Source organism: Accipiter gentilis, chromosome 20 (assembly GCF_929443795.1).
Source record: "Accipiter gentilis chromosome 20, bAccGen1.1, whole genome shotgun sequence".
NCBI classification, from domain to species: domain Eukaryota; kingdom Metazoa; phylum Chordata; class Aves; order Accipitriformes; family Accipitridae; genus Astur; species Astur gentilis.
In genome coordinates this window covers 7,067,838-7,084,818 of record NC_064899.1, presented here as the reverse complement: position 1 = coordinate 7,084,818, position 16,981 = coordinate 7,067,838, and the positions used below count along the sequence as shown (strand labels likewise).

The 16,981-nt window shown below is 41.1% G+C and overlaps 1 protein-coding gene across 2 annotated transcripts in view; it reads left to right on the top strand.

Moving 5' to 3' along the window:
* Positions 1-16,981, top strand: part of CDH12 (cadherin 12) — a 370,514-nt gene that overhangs the window by 321,088 nt on the left and 32,445 nt on the right. For both annotated transcript variants that reach the window (XM_049824048.1, XM_049824047.1), the window contains exon 8: positions 6,916-7,169. In XM_049824048.1, coding sequence (XP_049680005.1) covers positions 6,916-7,169 — 254 coding nt within the window. The remainder of the gene's footprint in view (positions 1-6,915; positions 7,170-16,981) is intronic.

Sequence of the window (16,981 nt, the reverse complement as noted above, 5' to 3'; positions counted from 1 at the left end):
GGTTGCAGTTTTCAGATTTTCCGAAGTGCTGGAAATTCACAATTCTGTGGACACCTATTAAAATGCATGCTACCTGTACTATGCAAGCCTGCAACAGCACTATTCAATTGCCTGCAGAGAAGCAATTTCACATTGCATGGTGTTCAAAACACTGATTTGACCTTGTGGGATTACACAAATATTTAAGTTAGGTATGCATTTAAGCCTTTCTTTAAATCAGAGCTGGTGAATGAAAAGGACCAACACTTTCAGTTATGAGTTACAAATAATAAGCAGTCAAAGCCACAAATAAAAAGTGCCATGTACTTTAAAAAGAGGTTTGCCCTTTTTTCTGTATCATAGCATATTGTGATGCTGTAAGTGCCGCAGTAATTCAGTGCTGAGCCATTTCAAAACCATTTATAAAGTTTGCTTTTATTTTTCCTGAACAATTTCTTGCAGTCAGAAACTGTCAGTCACTGCATAGATGCTTTTTTGTTCTGTTGTTATGCAAAAAACCATGGAGACATTTCATATAAAAATTGAGAAAAATGAAGCCTTCCTGGACTACATTTATTTTTGGTGCAAAATACAATTGATGATAAAAAATTCCACAAGCCAAACTGTTCTTTTCAGCATGCTAAGTGCATTGGTGAAGGCAAAAAGCCATTCTCTGCCTCTCAGACACTAAATGGGCACAAACAGCTACAGCTGGACAAGGTGCACATCTTAAATCATCTGTTTTGGTTGCTAATTTATTTTTGTGCTATGGTCCAATATAAGCTTGATTGCTACTACTCTTGTGCTATTTACATATATTAAAAATGGAATAGCTTTTCTTATATTCTGCTAAAGAAAAGATCCAAATGCCATTTAGCACCACTGTGTGGTTAGTACTGTAATAGCTTCCTCTCAAAAAAAAAAAAAAAAAAAAAAAAAGGAAAATAACATCAGTAAAAAGAGGGGGAAATGGCTGGCTTTAGGATAGTGCTGCATACAGTTCTCTATAAGAGCAAGAAATATTACTATATTAGGAATAGAATGACCAGTTTCTTCCCTTGTCTGGTGCTGTTTAATACAGTGTTTATTGGGTTTCATATTTACATAGTACCTGTCATCCTACCTGAATGCTTCAGCAAATGACAGTGCGTGTCAAGAAGCAGCACCCTACAAGAAGCAGGGTGACAAGGGACCGTCTCATTCGTGCCGGAGTGTTCCTCAGGTACACTCAGGCCTCAGGTGGGGCAGGGAGCGGGGCTCCCACGTATGGAGGGAAAATATGTCAGTCCCAGGCAGGCTCCTGATTTTATTGAAAGTGATAAGAAATCTTTAATGACCACACCCAACAGAAAAGGAAGACAGAAGGAGCCAAGCTCTACGGAACAGCTGGCACTAAATCTATTAAACTAAGGATGAGTTTATAGGATAAGCCCATTGTGTGCAGAAGCCTCTTAATTGGCTCAGCATGAGCTAATCCAGAAATTGAGCAGGGTTCAGGCACTGAGTCTGGCTCAGACATCGCTTTAGTAATTTGTACAGAGTGTCATTAAAACCCAGGAAAAAACGTTTCCAGGCTTCACCTGATATGATCCTACACTGCTGCACTATACGGGGTGAGCTTCTCCATGTGGGTCAGTGGAAGCTCCGGGAACATCTGCCTCTTATTTTTTGTAACCCATGTACCACAGCTAACTGACCAGGTGACAAACCTGCAGCCATGAAATCCCAGCACGTCACGGAGGATGTAGCACGGCATGATGAGAAACGGTAACTTTAGTGATGATAAAATAACAGAAACTGGGGGGACAGCGAACAGCCCCAGTAGCTGCAGGGAGGTATTTGGAGTGATGCTTCCTTGTAACCTCAGGGGCCACTTTTAAAAAGCCTTTAATTGGAGTCAGCCAGTAGAAGTTTGCCTGCTGACTAAGCCGAGTTGTCTCGCTCATGGGACGGCCCCTGTATGTAGTGCTGGACATTGCTGTAACGTAAGAGCGGTCTGATAGCATCTGTACACCACAGCAGTGAGCGTAAGGCAGGCTCCTGACGTCCCTCAGCCAGAATTGCATTACGGCTACTACTTGCTCTACTAGCAGGAGCGTACAGACTGCTCACCCCACGCCTTCGTCCTCCAGCGGCAGGGAGTACCCTCTGCAGGTGGGTGCGTAGGCACCGTCTGCCTGTAATCCCAACTCACAGGTTTGCGTGAGCGGGAATTGTGGTTTTACGTTTCGAGGAGGGACAGCAGGCGATATTAAGCCTTTCAGTACAGGCAGAAAGTGGTGACCTGGGTGCCGACACAATCATAAATGTCATGGCAGCCACAGTGAAGAATGACGGGAAGAGTGAGGAAGGGGAGATCTTCAGTCTTGACAGTTTGCAGATACAGCTGTTGGGTTTGGTTTTTCCTGGAACAGTGAAAGGTACCTGCAGAAACGGGTAAGATGCTTGAGAGCAGGAAACAGCTGAAGCCCTGACATCGTTTGTCAACTTCTCCGCTTCTCCAGATACAGAACACAGATATATTTTGCCCACTTCCCATCAAATCTTGAAATACTCACTGCAGATTTGGCCAAATACATAGTCCTTGCTGTAGATTTGCCCTACGGATCTCATTTTTTTACCGTGCATTCTCATCTCGAAGTAATGAATGTTCCTGGTTGATCTGGAGACTGCTTTAATAAATGAACCTGCTCTGTAATACCAATGATTTCCTTACGGTATTTAAAATCCAGTGCAGAATTGCAGTTACTGAAATGTGTCAACGCACAGCAAATAGTCTGATGGCAGTATTTCACAAAATCTCTAGATGCTCAACCCATCTTTAAGGGGAAAGCGTTGCCAGGTTTTGAGACGGGCACATGTGACACAGAGTTGTTCTACGGCAGCACAATGCTAGTATGAAAACAAGCCTAAGTTAATATGCGCTTCCTCTCAACTCAGAGCTACTGTCCGTAACTATCCATATGTTCTGGGGCTTACAGTCTCATCCCAAAATATGGCTTTTCCATCATTGTAGGTATGGATCGTGAAAGCCTGTATCACAAACAATACTGTTGTATCATCTCGTACGCGTGGATAAAAAGTAGAAATTTCTTGAGTTTCCGGTCTTGCCTCTTTGTGAAGCAGAACAAACTGACAGGATAGTCCTTTTCCCACCCTTGCTGTGCTTCTCATCAGAATTCATTATATCTTTCAGCCCCCCTTTTTTTTTCTTTTGGTTCTTTAATTCTCTCTCTCTCTCCATCTATCCATCTAATACATAAGTTTAGATACAGATACATCATATAGTAGCATTTCTTAACTTCTACCTTGAATATGGGAAACACTAATAATTCAAAATATATTTATTTCTAACACAGAGCTGTTTATGTGCTTTCCTAGTCATACTAAATAGGTCTGTTCACGGTAATTCCAGAGTTGCAAGATAAAGTGATTTGTCAGTATGTGTTATTTGATTTTGGGATTTGTAGAATGCCTTTGCTGCACACAGCTGTGTATATGCTGATAGTGCTTTACTATGCAACTATATAGAGCAGCTTGTAACTGCAAAATAGGAAAAGGCAGATAAGAACCTGTAGGGGGGCCAAATACATGTATTCCATCACTGGTACTTAGAATATCAATTAGAAATACTCCTAATTGTTGATAGTTCACAGTTAATAAGACATTGCCTTAATATTAGCAAAACTACTATTTACTGTGGAAAAACTCGTAACTTTTGTAAAATAAAAGCCTTATTCAAACTTAGCTTTCTGAATATAATTATTTTTATAGAAGGAATAAATATTTCTATTGTTTATTTATCAAAAAAACACCTCGATTAAATCATTCCATTAAAATCTGACTAATTGAAAGATATTTCAATAATCTTACAGGTTTTTTCTGTAAGATTCAAACATTCTGCTATGTTTGTACCCTTACCAGCATTCCAGATTTTAAATAAAAATAGGACTGAGCACTGTCAGACATTTATTATGTAACAGTGAAATATGTTTAAAAAAAAAGGCAACTAAAATATCATGTGGACCACTCATTTCCTTCAGAGATTTTAGTGGTATCTACTAAAAAAAGAAGTACAAAGAAATGCTATTTTAACACCTTTAAAACTAAAAATCCAAAAGATTTTGCCTGAGAGCTAGGCAGACATTTAGTTCTTCTGTTTTCAGGCAGATTCCGGGTATATCAGACAAATGCCAAAGCTTGAGACTGTCAATACCTATCTATATGGCTCAACTGTTCAACACTGGGAAGACCAGAACTGATCAGGAGATTGTAGCATGGACTCCCTATAAACACAACACATTAAACCCATACTCTTTTGCTGCATGATACATGTTGTACAAATCTTTTCTTTTTGAAATTAAATCCTAGGTTTACCATTTGCAGCATTTCCCATCTTTCCACAGACGTTTCAGTTGCAGTTTAGCCTCACTTATTAATTCTGCTATTTTGTGGGAATCTGTCACCGATTTCTTTCTCTGATGATGGCTCAGCACTTTCAGCCTGCCTCTTCTTATTTTGGGTGCCATCTGTGCTTTGCATTGGCCGCATATTGTTCAACCTCTAACTATATTTATGATCAGACCCATGGAAGGACAGAAAGAGAGAATGGGTTGCGCTGCGGTTACAGTGGGAAAACATTTTCTTTTCTTGGGGTCAAACTGTCTTTTTGAAAATATACCACAGCGTTGCTCCATAGTGCTGGGGGGAGAGAATTAATGATGCAACCACTTTATCCCCCTTCTGGGTAGCTGTGCAGTAAAATATGCCCGCCTGAGCACACCAATATGCAGAATTGCTTCAAATCTTATTGCTTTCTGTCCACCCCCAAACAAGCACTTTCTTCCCTTTGCATCGTGAAAGTTGTGACTGGGCACTGGCCAAGGACCGTGATCTGGTACTCCTGCCTGAAGAGTAACTCGGTTAACGACAGCCTGCAAGGACTGCATGGATTATGCCTCTTGCCATCAAGTACATCAATCTGCAAATATGCTCATGCATCACAGGAGCCAATCTGAAGCATTTTAATGACATTTTGGGGGTATGAAAGATACACACAAGGTGTCAGTTAGAATTACTACTTAATTGAGAGCTTAGATTTCTTGCTTTCTCTTAATTGTTTATCCCTACTTTAAACCTTAGACTTTTTCCACTGCAAACTGGTTCTTTAAACTCCAGCTTTTCTCCCCTTAACATATTTTTTGAAAACATGTTAACAATTTATACAATTAGCTGGAGACGAGCTTGTGGGGTGGGGTTTTTTTTTGGGGGGGGGGGGGAGGGGCGCGGATTTTTTTGGTCATGCATAACAGTGGACATGTATAGAAACTGAAAAGACAGTCTGACAACAATTTGGATAATGAAGCAGCATGTCCGTTTGTAGTGAAGGCAACAGCTTAGGGTTTCACCACTGGGTCACAAGATCTTCCACGATTAATTTTGCCTGTTTCTTCTTAGCCTTAATTTCTTCTTCTTTCTGTCGGTCCAGTCATGAAGCTGCAACTCATACTGGCTGCTACTGGCAATTTTGTCTGTAGCAAGATGATCGCATGTGGCAGTGGATTGGTTAGTAGTACTTGGCTTTCAAGCCTGATTATTTCTATAGCATATAGACTTGGATGGTTAATTTTAAATTCCCAGCTCAGAAAAGACTGACCATCTAGTCTGTTAAAATTATAAAGTCTTTCATAAGGATTTAAAATCATTATGCTAGCTGTTCACCTAATGTAAGTCAAGGTAACTCGATTGATTTTAATGGAGCTACTTCAATTTACACCAGCCAGTCATTTGGCCAATTATGTCCTGTTGTGATAAGGACAGAAAATGGCAGAATTTCAATCTATCCTGGCTGTGACAAATGACTGGAAAGGCTGCGGTAATGATGGCTGGGGAGAAAAAAAAAAAAAAAGACAGACATTGAAATATTCTTGCTCATACACTTGTGATCCTGCTGTCTTTTCCAGATAGCACATCCTTTCCCCTTAGAAAATGTCCAACTTGACAATTACAGGCAGAAACCACTAGGTGCCAGTGTTACCCAGACATCAGGAAAAGACTGTCAGTAATGTTAAAAACATGAAAGCCAACTCTTTAACTGAAAATAAAGGTTCCGTGTATTTTCAACTAAATAAGACTGCATTGAGGTTTTTGAGAGGCACTAAATTGATGCACAATGCCAGAAACCCACACCAAAACAATCTGAGTGCAGGATGCATTTCCATCAAAACCCCAGACAGGGACACAGAAGCTGCTATGCTGCCTTCAAGGCCTTGTGGATTACACCTAGGATCATAAGGCAGAGACAAAGTCTGCATTTTTCAAAGTACATGCAGCTCAGATATACGCTGTGAATAGCAGTTCACTGCTAAGATAGACATTTTACAGGAAAAACTTGATTCAAATCAAGTTTGAATTCATATTCTAAGCTATATCTGAAGTTTAGTTTGACCCCTTGGTATATATCAGAGTTTTCATCTGGGCTCATCTCCATCCTTGTCATGGTCCTCTGAAAGCTTTCCCTGCTAAAAGAAATGTAAATCTTCTATTTAAGGAGCCGGATCAGCCGGTGACAGCTGATTGCTTGTGCGTGGGGACTGTGAATGCAAATCTCTGGCTAACCTGCACACAGCTCATTTGCAAGAGATGAATCTCACTCATTTAACTTCAGACATCTACAGTGTAACTGTTTACATCCATGCCAGTCATCCAGATTTTTTTGATGTGGAGAAACAGTCATTTCCTGGGTATGATTCATCTGGCCTATTTCAGAAACCACCTTAGCATGAGATCAACCGCAAAACAAGTTTAGATATTAGCTCAGGAGCTGAAGTTTACACTGAAGGTACCTTAAGTTACATCAGATTAATGCTACCGAAGTGATTTTGCAATGTTTGATTTTTAGTCAAATCTGATGTTTTGCTTTTGTTCTTTCTACAGCCATTAGACTTTGAAACCAAAAAGGCATACACCTTTAAAGTTGAGGCCTCCAATCTCCATCTTGACCATCGATTTCACTCGGTGGGTCCATTCAAAGATACTGCCACCGTGAAGATAAATGTGTTGGACATGGACGAACCTCCAGTTTTCAGCAAGCCTGTGTACACCATGGAGGTTTATGAGGACACGCCTGTGGGGACCATTATAGGTGCAGTGACAGCACAAGACCTCGATGCCGGCAGCAGCTCGGTTAGGTAAGAAAGCTTTTCCTCCTTCAGTAACTCTCATTCAGACCAAAGTGCTGCTGACGGTGAGACTCGTTGTCGAAGAGCTTAGTAAGAAGATATAAAATGTTCCAACTCTGTCACCGTAACAGGTAACCGATGCTCTGAAAAATATTGAAAAGACATGCTAGTTTGGGTGGGTTATCTGGAAAAATACACTAAGTGCTGACAGCTGCTTCTCATATAGATCATATAAGTTACCATGCGCTGACATGACTTCAGAGGTGGTGTGCTCAGACTAAGGAAGTAAAAACATTGCTTTGCCTGGCGTCTGGGGATTCCGCAAAAGCGGCTCATGAAGTACGGTAGTGAAAAAGGAGGTTGTACACATTACGTCTGTGTTACACCTGTGTTATACAGCGAGCACTGCCCCTTTCAACAAGAACCACTTCCTCTCCACATCTGGCAGAGAACAAATGCTTTGATAAATAATTGATACGTCTGTCTTGGCTAAGGCCGTGGGGACGGGACTGCCGACCAACATGGCTGTGTTCAGCAGGCTTCAGCGCAAGTAAAGCCCTGCCAGCAAAACCTCTCACTTACTGGTATAGCTTATTTTCCTGTAATAAAAGGGAGAGGGGAGCTGTTAAACAAATGTAATATATTGATTTTGCTGATATATTTCCAGCCACATTAGAAACTACGAAGTGAACCAGACTCAGGTACCAATAAGGAAGGCCCTGTGCAGATACGGTCTAAGATGTAGGCAGTCATTACACATACTTCTAGTACCAATTCATGCTGGACCTACCTGACTTCAGGAAATATTTTTATTCCCAGACATTTATGAGAAATATTGCAGACATAATGGAAGTCATCAGTCTTTAAATATTAATGTTTATCAAATGGGACTATGATGAAATAGGAAAATGCCACTAGTGTCTACCAAGTGCATACACATTCATATATCTTTTACTACTAATTTAATTTGGACCTTTTCACCCATGTTTATTAACTAAGTATATTTTGACTCAGTACTTATGTTCTCAAAATGTACAGGAAACATGCTAGATGATACATTGTAATCATATGCAAATATTTAACAAGTAACAGTGACTGTTTATCTCCCGCTTTGTCAATTCAGTTAATTATTGCTTAAAACTATTACTAATGTTGTTTGTTGCACTACTATTTTTTAAAAAAATACATTTTTCATTCTTTTCTAATAGAGAAATGTATTTGTTAATGAATTTGTGGCATGTTCCTTCCCTGACAAAGGATCAAAACCTTCACTAACAAAGACTGAAGTGGGAACCTTTCTCCCTGGTGGTAGCCTATGAAAATAGCCCCACTGAAGTCAATATTCTGTTGAAAATTATACTCTTGCAACCAGCCAGCAAGCCTTTAATCATATTGTTGAGCAGTTTTTCGTATGACAGCAGAATCATTTGAATGTATAACCACTCCTCAGTGAGAGTTTTTTATTTCACAAACCCTCCTAGGAGACTCAAGTGCTTTAGTTACTGATCCTACATTTGCAACTGCTCAAGAAAAATCATCATCTCACGATGGTTTCTCCATACACTGTGCTCACTGTACTACTGAATCCTAAGCTGCTTCAAAGTGTCCTTGTCTGCCTTTTTTAACTCTGAAATCATTACTTGCGCGTCCAAATGCCCATCTACAGTTAAAAGATCAGGAATGTTATAAATTACCCTTACATTTTAGTCTCACTGCTCTACTTACTGACCCCTTACACCGATCAACTATGGTAGTGCTCCCAGGGTCACTTCTTATGAACCGGTTCAGCTGGTGCATGCCCATGCAAAAACACAAACTATGTCCCAATATTACCAATTGCTCAGAGGGACCCATTCCTACCCAGAAGTAAACGACACATTGAATTTGGTGGACTTTGGAGGGAGATACTTTGCTTTAAGGAGAGGGATGTGTTTCACTACGTCAGTTCACATGCTGAGAAGATTAAGCTGGAAACCTTCCATGCAGCTTTCTTGTGGCTTTGTAAGATCACTTATTTCTCTCAATTTCCATGTTTCAGTCCTGAAATCTCTTCCTTGGCTCTTGTTTACCTGCGGATGTATCTGATTCTCTCTATTCAGCTTGATCTCCAGCTCTTTGAATTTAATGATAAGGTTGTTACTAATTTATCGGAGATCTGACGATGCTCTTGTGTTCTGGAAGAACCTACCTGCATCCAAATGCTGCTGACTAGTCCAAGCAGAAAAAGAAATGATAGGCAATTGTTAGTTATTGATGTATTAGTGTTCAATATTCCGTAAGTTTTATATTCTCTAACTGAAAAAAAAGTACATGACCAGAAGTTAGAAAAGCATAAATTAGTTTGAAAGAGTTGCATGTGATTACAACTTCTTAATGTATCCTAACCAGTTATGCTCTTTCAGCTGTGTAAAATGTAGATCATCTCATAGATATAAAGAATGGCTCCATCAATTTCATCACATTTTAAAGAAGGAGTCCGACCATCTTCTGAGTAAATATGCCCTCTAAACGAACATGGAAAAGCAAGTAATGTTCTTTGAGGCAACAGCCCATACAATTTGCTGGGTGGCACAGTTTCTCTACAAAATCATTCATTTCCTCTGAAATGTTTTCCTAGAGCAGTTTAGCCATTAAGATGTCCATTACAACAACAATAAAATCAACAATCTGCCAAACAATAGAGACTGGGATAAAAGACCAGTCTGCACAGTACGCAACAGAAGGCAAAACTCTGGAGAACAAAGCAGGCTAGAACAGCTCACATGAAAGGAAGCAGCACTAGTCACAGCAACTAAATCCATGTTATCACACAAAAACTTTAGCTCTGTTATGCTAGACACATCAGGAAGGGGGAGATAACAGCTAAGAATGAAGACTGGATTCAGCTGTTAGAAAAATATTTTGCTGGAAGCCATTGAAAATGGTGAGGTTTATATTCTTTTTTTCTCTTTTCTCCTGTTACTGGAATCAAGTTTTTGGACAAGTCAGGAACTTTAAAATGTTTGGTTTGTGGGATGATATTTGTTAGAGATGTTGAAATGAAAGGGCACAGAGCGCACATTCAGTAAGAAACAGGAAATTAAGCACAAGGAGAAAAGGGGCCGCAGGTATTCAACACCTGCAAGGGTGACTGGCTTTGAAGCTCTTTTGGAACATTACCCTAGTGCACCTAATTTTCAAACTGTGTTAAATCTGGAGTTTATGTGTCTCAGGAGAGCTATTTTGTCTACTCCCATTTTATCCATAATGCTGCAAGAAATGCTCAGCATAAATGTTAAGATGAAGTCCTATGTACTTTGTAGCCATTAAAAATCCCAAAGCACTTCTGCAAAGAACAATGATTTCACGTTCTTCTCAGACTCCTCCAGTTTATAATGGTTACAAGCTGTCTGGGAGGAAGAAAAAAAAAAAAAAAAAGCACCTGTGTTGCAGTGTATTACAATGTATGTAATTGGTAAATATGCAAATGTTTTAGTAAAGATCCTTGTACTTCTCGTATAAGGAATTTTAGGACTTCCTAAAAATCATGTTTATGTGTGTCCATACAGCATGAATGTTAAAGATAGAGCTGTCTAAATAACAAGTGCAAATGGATGGCAAGACTGAGTTATCTGCAGTACTTTCTAGAATAGCGAGCTTTGTCTAACAGTGTCTGTGAAGTTCAACAACTTTGCACTGACACTTTGAAGTTTTCAGATTTCCTTGGAGTTTATCTTCTGGCATAAAGCATGAAAGGATTATTGTCCCTGATGTGAATCCCAGATATGACTCCAATTACAATGAGTTTCATATTCTGTGCCAGAACACTGCCCTTCAGATCTTCTCTGCTTGACTCAGGAGTTTTGCCTTATGAACCGCGAGAACCACTCAAAGCAGGAAAGCCGTGGGGACCGTGCATTTTCCTATCCAAGTCCAGAGTCATGAAACCATGATATTAAAGGAAGAAAAAAGTCATGTGTACTAGTCACAGGTCAATCCTGCCCTCAGTATCTTGGGGACAGGACTGTATTCCCTGCATGTGCCTCCAAAGGAAAGGCCTTATTTATTTTCTGAACTAGTTCACAGTGGTCCAGAAACTTTTATGGATATGTTCTGTTTTCCCAGTGCAATACTTTGTTATGTAAAGGTTAAGAAAACCTACAATCAGTAGGTTTCTTCCTGAATTCTTAAACACTTTATCTTAATGTACAGGCACAAACAAAATGAATTGAAGTGACATATGTAACAGGAAAGTGCTTGACCTTCCAATCCCATAATTCTTCTGACTTTTTTTGTGCATACACTTTTTGAATTTGCTTTTTCCTCAAAAGAGAAAAGTCGCATCCTGTGACATCAAAATGTATCTTATAATTACAAATATAGATAGAAAGACTGGGACATCTAGTTCCAGCATCTCAAGCCTCTTCATTTAATAACAGATTAAGTGATAGCTATTTTTCTGTGTATGGTATCATGCTGGAGCAGAACGAGATGCTTTACCAGTTGGTTTTGCACAGATAGAAGATGGTGGGACTCCAGAATTTTGGTTCCTTTTTAGCTGCTGTAGTGAGTTTTGCACACTCCTTGCTCTGTTACCTCCTCTCTGTTTCTGTCGCAATTTTAGCTCTACTCCATCCCTTGTTTTTTTCCTGAAGTCCTAGTCTCCTCAACTGTTTTTAGGACCTCTGTTCCAAGTTCTAATTTATCCAGGCTTACCAATTCAAACCCCTGCACCAGTACCTCTCAGTTTCTGCTGCAGATCCCTTGCTATATTCTTCTGTCCCTCTACTAGCGCACTGTTTTCTTATATCTCCTGTGCTCTGGCAGTCTAATACCAGTCTCCTATTTCACAGTCCCTCTTTCTTTCTCCCACAGCTGGTTTCTACTTTTGTCCTCCTGAACCACATCCCATTACCTTCATTGGTGCCCTGCACTACCGCCTTCCTTTCTTCTGATGACAGACGTCTTTTTTGATCTCAGTGGCTTGATGTATTTTTTCTCTTTGTTCCAGTTACTTTGATCTTCTTTCTGGAACTATAGATACTGGGTTTCTATCCCAACATTTTCTCTGAATCTCAAGGGGTGCATTTGGCCGACACATCTGCTCTTCCCACACTTGCCTCCCTAATTTCCAGTCTCATTCAGCTCAGTGAGCACTCAGCTACCAGATACACAACATCCCTGTCTACCTACCTTCCAGCAATGCTGGAAATTATATAGGACAACAAACTGCTACTTCTTCCTGCTGTTTCACCCTGACTTTGTGACTCTTCCTCTGTTTTCTTCTCTGCCTCCTAGACTTTGTCTTCATGACCTCAGGCAATCACATCCTCCAATCCATCATCCCCTTCTTATAAGTTCCTCCCCATACGATCCCACGTACCACTCTGCCATTCTCTAGGTTTGAATGAGCTGGCTTGCTCCTCAGCACCTGGGTGCTTTAAAGGGACTGAACAGAAAGGTGACTTCTCTTCAAACACAAGGCAGAAAAATCTGCTTGTTCTATGTACAAATTGTCTTTCAAAAGGAACTGTTTTCTTGCAGCTTAATGAATTCCCGCCCTTCAGCAGAGTCACAGACACTGACTGTATCTCTGCTTTACCTTTACTGTGAAGCAAGATGTGTATAAGAAATTATTATGGTAATCCCCTTCATAGTAGTTTAAATTAGTACGTTTTATTTCGCATTTGCAATGGGTTAGGTGTGCACAAGCGGAGAGTTACCACAGCTCAGTTGACAAGTGACTCAGTTGTATTAATTCAAGGACTGTGGTCCCTTGGTTCCAGTGATCAGCTTGGAGCTACTACAAGTAGCCACTACAAAAAAATGCAGATTTGTTTTAAACTTAAATCTATAGACTTAAGACTGAAAGGTTCACACACTGTTCTTTGGTGGGGAAGGTAAATGTACTGTCACTCATTAGCCCTCTGTGATGCTGCAGCATGTTCACTGGAAACAGCCAAGGCACTTGAGCTGAAAACCCTTCTTTGTCATTCTGGAGCACATGCAGACTGACTTTTTGATCTGTGTGGGTTTTTGCAGAATTGGCAGGAACATGGTACAAAAGTGAGTACTTTCTGGCACAAGCCAGAAAGCCTGTGCTAGAGGAAAGTCAGAGCTTCCCAAATAAAAGATTGCTAGGATTCATTTGACATGCATAAATTTTCCTAGATCGACTCCTGGAAGCACGTGCAGCATGAAATCCTATTTCCTAAGTAAGTCCAGCAAGTCAAAAGCAACTGAAAACTAAGTTTAAAACCAAGAGAGGCCAGTAACCTTTAGTTACAGTCAGTAATTCATCAACTTACTGAAGCTTGTGAAAAACAGCAAGTGATCTTCAGTTGACATATGCAATCATATTAAGCTATAAAATGTCAGTCAGGAGTTTAGAACTAAAAGTAGACCCAAGAAGTTTATGGACTACAGCTTTCAGTGAATGACATGTTTGTGAGGGAAGTGGATGCTGAAAATCAAGCAGTGTGCATTCAGCTCCAAGGCAGAAAAGAACAACTTGGCAAGGAAAGCTTTTAAATTAATTGAGAATATCTAAGAAGCCAGAGTGAGGGGAAAGGAACAATATGACCGTAATAGTTCTGGTTTACTTTGCAGCACTTGTACCACCTGGTGATGTGATTTTACAAAGCCAGTTCGCATCCCAGAGGCACACATTGTAATTTTACTTCAGCTCAAATAATAGTCTTCCTGATTTTTGATCAAGGGCTCTTATTCCAAATTTCTCCAGCAATGGATTTCTTAAGTGTTCCAGAAAGCAACTGTGAGATTAAAACAGAGGTTTAATGGCTGCAGCCATATCACCTCAATCTGCGAACCTCTCCGAGCTTGACACTAAGAGAATTACTAAGGGTCAACGTCTAAGAAAAATTTATGTGCTACAGGGAAGCGTGTTAGTTGGTTATTCTGCACAGTGGTACACAAAGTCAAACCTGAAACCATCTTCCTAGTACAAAACCTAGTTTCACAACATTTTTAATTAAAGATCTTACATCCCTTTCCAGAAGAATAACTATTTTAATCATTGCAACCTACTCAGATTCCAAGTCCTTTCATCTGAATTTCTCCTTTAGGCCTGCTTGTAAACATTGGCTTTACTTTCCTGTCCTAAAATGCTCAAGTTTATTAATGTGTTTAAATAATGATTGCATATAGAGTTTCTTATACATTTGGTAATATTTTTTTTTGCTTCCTGGCTTGTTAATGAAGTTTAAACAACAGGGGTTTTGAGATTTATACCCTTTAGGGGACCTATGTCTTCGGAAGTTTCAGTCACATCCTGACTGTAGATGCAGACAGATCTCAGATACTTTTACTGTGTCCAGTTGTGGGTTCCTCAGTACAAGAGGGACATGGACATACTGGAAAGAGTCCAGCAAAGGGCCATGAAGACGATGAAGGGACTGGGGTATCCCTTCTATGAGGAAAGGCTGAGAGAGCTGGGATTGTTCAGCCTGGAGAAGAGAAGGGGTCTTAACAATGCATACAAATACCTGCGGGGGGGGGGGCAAAGAGGAGGGAGCCAGGCTCTTTTTGGTGGTGCCCAGTGACAGGCCCCGAGGCCATGGGCACAAACTGAACCGCAGGAGGTTCCCTCTGAACATCAGGAAGCACTTTTATGCTGTGGGGGTGACCGAGCACCGGCACAGGTTGCCCAGAGAGGTTGTGGAGTCTCGGTCCTTGGGGATACTCAACAGCCGTCTGGACATGGTCCTGGGCAACCGGCTCCAGGTGTCCCTGCTTGAGCGGGGGGGCTGGACCAGATGCCCTCCCGAGGTCCCTGCCAACCTCAACCCTTCTGTGATTCTGCGACTTCCATCTTTTCTATGCTGGAACAGAGAGTGTGGAAAATAATGGCACAGGATCAACTGAGATGGCTGGATGTGAAAAGGGAGCAAGATAATCTAAATACAATGCTGAGGTACGTGCAAACACAAAAGAAAATAATTGAAAAGACTGCTGTCAGCATTCATGTAAATAATAAGTCTACAGATTTATAACAACAGATTATTTTAGGCAGTAGATCTGAAAATAGTTTGGAGGAAACACAGTGCAGAAATTCCAGCTCAGGTAGGAGGAGAGAAGAACCAATTTTAGAGGCAAATGATGGGACCTGACTTGGCTCAGGTCAGACCATCAGCATGCAAGGGGGAGCAAGGAGGTGCTTATCCAGCAACTTTTGCCTGTGGGAAAGGCCCTCGTGAAATTCGTAAAACCTTTGGAAAGGCGACTCCATACTTATATTGATCTCTGCAGATTGTGGGTTCCTTTATGCATGCAGAGGATTGAGGAGGAGAAACGAAAAAGGAAAATGCAGCAGCTCCTGCAGTGTCTCTTACTTTATGAGCGCTTCACAAAACCAGCTTCAAAGCTACAATGCAGCCTCCAATTCCCGACTTCACTGAGTGTTTCCTCTTGCAGATCCAGCTGACAATTCAAGTGAGTCCCAGCTGACGATCTAAGCAAGCGATAAAGCCTCTACTGTGTGCTGCAGTTTTCTCTGGAGTCAGCAAGATTGCTGTTATTTGCTTTTCCTTTGATTGTCTCAGCATCAGCATTTTACTTCAGCTTTTTTCTGGGGAAAAAAAAATGAGAGATTTGTTCAGATTTTAGTATCCAAAAAGATATAGAACAGAGCTAATATTTACATGATGCAAAAGCAAAGCAAAGATTATTCCTATCGAATTTATGCCACTAGGCCTGCTCTCCTCTATAGCAACTATGCTACTTATTGCCTTAGCACTTATCAGAAGGCAAAGCTGTTGTGGCCAGGCATGGGAACAGAGGCCCAGGAAGCATCTCTGTCTTATCCCGCGGTGTTTAGGTCGGATGGGCCCAAGTACAAAATAAAGTTTCAACTTGTACTGCAGCTGAATATCTGATGGAGTCATCGCATCCGTTTCCCTCCCTCTCAGCTTTCTTACAGGTTGAGCGGAGGGCGTCCACTCAGACTCACTTGCTCCCTCTCTTTCTCTACTCACTCTGCCCATTGATAGGGATGCTGACACACATCCAGATGCCCATCCCAGCACGGCCTTTCCCCACCTAAAACCACCAAAGCAGGAGCCCTGGTCTCCTTTTCACCAAACGTGAGATGCACCCTCCAGTGCCTGGGTCCTTGACGCACCGCGGGTGTCGCGTCCTTCACGCTACGGGCAGGGTGAAGGTGGAAAGAACAGACTGTGGGCAGCAGTGCAGAGGGACAGTGTACACCTCTCAAAACCAGGCTGAAATGGTGTTCAGGGCCTATAATTCGTGGTGGTGGTAGAGAAAGTGCTCTGCCTCTTTCCCACCACAGCAATATTGACTGCTAGGCCTGGAGTGAGGGGGTTAAGCCCAACGTGTCTTCTACTGCGGCGCCCAGTCTAAACAACTGAGACTTAATTAAACTACAGGACAAAGCTTTCCCTCTGGCTGGTTGTCTTGCAGTTCTGCCTGCTCAATAAGGCAGGAAAAACCATGTTAAAACTGAATAAAAACAATGTATTTTCCAAATGACAATGGCTTTTGATAAGATACTCGGTTGGTAATGAGAAATGCAGAGCAGACAATGGAGCTGACTGAAGGGTTTGATAACCAACTTGAACAAAACCTTTCAAAGGAGAGGGGGGAGGAAGCACAGGAATTTGTAGACAGCAGAACTGGCAGTTTGGAAGGGCTGATAACTGAATTGCAGCGCATTTTATTTCCTATATTGCCTAGCGTGTTTTACTAAAATTCATATGTAAGATTTATAAGGCTTATGAAAAGTTTAACAGCTTCCCTCGCTTGACTCTGACCCATCGTTAGAGTCTGGCTGTCTGCAGCCACTGCTCCCCTGTCAATTAATT